Source organism: Papaver somniferum, unplaced genomic scaffold (assembly GCF_003573695.1).
Source record: "Papaver somniferum cultivar HN1 unplaced genomic scaffold, ASM357369v1 unplaced-scaffold_36, whole genome shotgun sequence".
In the NCBI taxonomy this organism is placed as follows: domain Eukaryota; kingdom Viridiplantae; phylum Streptophyta; class Magnoliopsida; order Ranunculales; family Papaveraceae; genus Papaver; species Papaver somniferum.
The window spans coordinates 869132-873528 of NW_020646082.1; the positions used below are offsets into that span (position 1 = coordinate 869132).

Below are 4397 nucleotides of genomic sequence, written 5' to 3' on the forward strand. Positions count from 1 at the left end.
TTCTTCTAGTGTGAAATTTGACTTCCTTCATATTTTCTTGAATCATCGTACATAGAAATGCAATTTTTACTAGACGTATTGCCTTAGAACATATTAATTGTAATTACAATACATTTTTCAAACATTTTCTGTTAAAGATGAGTTTATCTAGTTTACAATTCAGTCTCAGAAATCAATTTCCGACTTATAACGAAAAGTATAGACTTTTTTGAGTTAACGTATATAAAATTCAACATTTTTATGAACTCTTTCTTTTTGTGTTGGCTTTGTCTTTCTATTTTATTCAAGATAGATGAAATTTGTTAGGATTTGGGTTAGTTCTGCATGGTCTTTCATCCTTCTTCTATTGTGAAATTTGACTTCCTTCATATTTTCTTGAATCAACATACATAGAAATGCAATTTCACTAGACATATTGCCTTAGTACATATTAATTTTAATTACAATACATTTTTCAAACTTTTTCTGTTAAAGATGAGTATATCTAGTTTACAATTTAGTCTCAGAAATCAATTTCCGACTTATAACGAAGTGTGTAGACTTTTTGAAGTAACGTATATAAAATTCAACAATTTTATGAACTCTTTCTTTTTGTGTTGGCTTTGTCTTTCTATTTGTTTCAAGATAGATGAAATTTGTTAGGATTTGCATTAGTTCTGCATTGGTCTTTCATCCTTCTTCTATTGTGAAATTTGACTTCCTTCATATTTTCTTGAATCGACGTGCATAGAAATGCAATTTTTACTATTAATTGTAATTAAAATACATTTTCAAACTTTTTTTTTATTAAAGATGAGTTTATCTAGTTTACAATTTAGTCTCAGAAATCAATTTCCGACTTATAACGAAATGTGTAGACTTTTTTGAGTTAACGCATACAAAATTCAACATTTTTATGAACTCTTTCTTTTTGTGTTGGCTTTGTGTTTCTATTTTATTCAAGATAGATGAAATTTGTTAGGATTTGGGTTAGTTCTGCATGGTCTGTCATCCTTCTTCTATTATGAAATTTGACTTCCTTCATATTTTCTTGAATCAACGTACATAGAAATGCAATTTTACTAGACATATTGCCTTAGAACATATTAATTTTAATTACAATACATTTTTCAAACTTTTTCAGTTAAAGATGAGTTTATCTAGTTTACAATTTAGTCTCGGAAATCAATTTCCGACTTATAACGAAGTGTGTAAGCTTTTTTGAGTTAACGTATATTAAATTCAATATTTTTATGAACTCTTTCTTTTTGTGTTGGCTTTGTATTTCTATTTTATTCAAGATAGATGAAATTTGTTAGGATTTGGGTTAGTTCTGCAAGGTCTTTCATCCTTCTTCTATTGTGAAATTTGACTTCCTTCATATTTTCTTGAATCAACGTACATAAAAATGCAATTTTTACTAGACATATTGCCTTACAACATATTAATTGTAATTACAATACATTTTTAAAACTTTTTTTTGTCAAAGATGAGTTTATCTAGTTTACAATTTAGTCTCAGAAATAAATATCCGACTTATAACAAAATGTGTAGACTTTTTTGAGTTAACGTATATAAAAATCAACATTTTTATGAACTCTTTCTTTTTGTGTTGGATTTGTCTTTCTATTTGATTCAAGATAGATGAATTTTGTTAGGATTTGGATTAGTTCTGCATGGTCTTTCATCCTTCTTCTATTGTAAAATTTGACTTCCTTCATATTTTCTTGAATCAGCGTACATATAAATGCAATTTTTAGTAGACGTAATGCCTTAGAACATATTATTTGTGATTACAATATATTTTTCAAACTTATTCAGTTAAAGATGAGTTTATCTAGTTTACAATTTAGTCTCAGAAATCAATTTCCGACTTATAACGAAGTGTGTAGGCTTTTTTGAGTTAACGTATATTAAATTCAACATTTTTATGAACACTTTCTTATTGTGTTGGCTTTGTCTTTCTATTTGATTCAAGATAGATGAAATTTGTTAGGATTTGGATTAGTTTTGCATGGTCTTTCATCCTTCTTCTATTGTGAAATTTGACTTCCTTCATATTTACTTGAATCAACGTATAGAGCTGGCAAACAAGCTGAAACTCGCGGATTAACCCGTACCCGGCCCGTGAAAACCCGAGCCCGGCTTGGCTTGGTCCTAAACAAGCCGGGCGCGGGTTGGAGAAATAACGGCTTGTGAGAAAACGGGTTTATCCGTCCCGGCCCGTAAACCCGCGGGTTAAACCCGTCTACAACACCTAATTAATAAGTTATATTTAATCCCTACCTTCAGATTATTCTAGGGTTAATCTTATCCATACGTTAAAGGTATAAAAGGATAAACCTAAACCTAAATAAAGAGATATCATTCTCTTTTCTTCTATCTTTTCTTCTTCTGCTCCTTCTCTTCTCCTCCGTTCTTCGGCAACCGAATCTTCAAATTTGGATACGTAATCTTCAAAGAAATTCATAGTTTCATACCCTTCACCTTCTTGACGTGTTTTTGATCATATTTACAGAAGCTCTTTACCATTAAATGGTCGATATTTACAGAAGCCCCTTTAATCTAGTAATCGATTTGTTAGATGAAACAAGGATTTGTTGGCTATTGATCATATAGAATTGGTAAGTCTCTCTCTGTTCTATTTCAATTTTCAAAGATTATTGTTCTTGAATAGATTTTGATTGCCTTGATTTTGAATCTGAAATTGATTTTGAATCTAAGTTCGATTTTGATTGCCTTAAACTGTATTGTATCAGATTTGCTTTCTTTTCAAGGTAAGATTTACTTCTGTTTTTCCAATTCCAACGTATTGTATTTTCATATGTGCGTGATATTTGATCAACATTTGCATGTAAAATACTGGATTCATATATCTACATTCTTTGCATCTACAGTTTTATATGTTAATAAATTGTTTAGATGTAATCTGCCAGCAACATGTTGAATATGGGTTTGATTTATTATCTGTACAGAATTCATGGAATTGCTTAGGCATCCAATGAGGTGCAGCAGATTTATGATGTTAATGACAGTGGTCGGTGTATTATCAATAAGCCTACAACAATCACAGTATGTAGTTGGGATTCGATTTGTGGTTGAAAAGGAAGAATGTTTATCTCATTCTATGCCATATGAAGGCGACATGGTTCAAGTTTCTTATGTTGTGATCAAAGCTGATGTCCCATGGAATTCCGGTTTAGAAGACGGCGTCGATCTTATTGTAAGTTTTGTTTACATATTCTTTTTCTGTTGGACTTGTTGAGCAATTTCAGCTAGTGTCATTTGTGCCACATTTGGTTCTGAATTTATTTGGCATGTATATGCTTATTAAAAATGGAAGTTTCCTTGTCGCTGACTTATTATCATTCCCCCTTTCTTGCTTTCGTTTACAGTCAGGTGGGACAGACCTTCGACGTTCTGCCAGGAAGAGGAAGCGTTTACAGTCAGTTAAGGAGTCATTCACTAGGAAGCGTTTACAGTCAGTTATGAAGCGTGAACCTTTTTAATAAATTCTTGGCTTGTTTTGACCCCTTAATTAGTGATGGTGTATGACATTGTTTTCCATTTTTTAGTTTCTTTCATATGGTGGTGTTGTACTGATGTTCTTCTTTTCTTTCTCCTTCTGCAATTGTTGTTGTTGCTATTGAAGTAGAGATTGTAGCAGTGTGTAATGTAGCAGTGTGTAATGTATTGATCTTGAATGTGCGAGTGCAGTGAATGAGTTAGATGAATGTTAGGTTGCAGGGAAAGTGCTTTAGATGGCCTGAATGTGGCCGAAAATAAACCAGGAAACTGAGGAAACTCTGTCAAATCGGTTTCTGGCGAGTTGACTCACCATAAACGGGTTAACCCGTGATTTTTTTTGATAAGTCAAAAAATTATATTGCAAGAAACGATATTTACAAGATAGTTTAGGAGAAAAGAGGTCAGAGAAACCCCAAAAACTCACACAAACTATTTAAAACGATAATAAATTACATTTGGAAACTCAATTGAACTTAAGAAATCTGGTCTTCCCTCAAAGTGAATACCTACTCCTTCTTCTAACAAACAACCACGCTTAGCCATTCCATCCGCAGCAAAATTTGCTTCACGAAAAGTGTGTTCAAACCGAATAGCACCATATAAACCCTTAGCATTCAGCCATCTTTGTGTAGCAAACCATGGAACATTATCCTCCTCCAAAGCCTTCAGCACCGAAGAAGAGTCTGATCTAATCAACAAACGATCATAACCCCATTGAATTGCCCATTCAAGACCAACAATAATACCATATAACTCATCCATATAGTTAGACGCAATTCCTAATCCAATACACATAGCCCCTACCACTTCCGAACTCGTATTTCTAGCCACAACACCAGCCCCTGCCACTCCCGGGTTTCCTCTTGAAGCACCATCAGTACACAACAGCA

The 4397-nt window shown here is 32.8% G+C and overlaps 1 protein-coding gene across 1 annotated transcript; it reads left to right on the top strand.

Annotated features, from left to right (window-relative positions):
- The first annotated feature begins 2724 nt into the window (after nucleotides 1-2724).
- LOC113342333 lies at nucleotides 2725-3709 on the top strand. Its single transcript, XM_026586905.1, has 3 exons — nucleotides 2725-2756; nucleotides 2955-3202; nucleotides 3375-3709. Exons 2-3 carry the CDS (start codon nucleotides 2960-2962, stop codon nucleotides 3486-3488), a joined length of 357 nt encoding a protein of 118 aa, XP_026442690.1. The 5' UTR covers nucleotides 2725-2756; nucleotides 2955-2959; the 3' UTR covers nucleotides 3489-3709.
- Nucleotides 3710-4397: the final 688 nt, after the last annotated feature.

Bases quoted from the DNA above. Each gene is read 5' to 3' on its own strand.
- LOC113342333 (XM_026586905.1), top strand. From the start codon at position 2,960: ATGGAATTGCTTAGGCATCCAATGAGGTGCAGCAGATTTATGATGTTA. The intron at 3,203-3,374 runs GTAAGTTTTGTT...TTTCGTTTACAG, and splicing joins AAGACGGCGTCGATCTTATT to TCAGGTGGGACAGACCTTCG.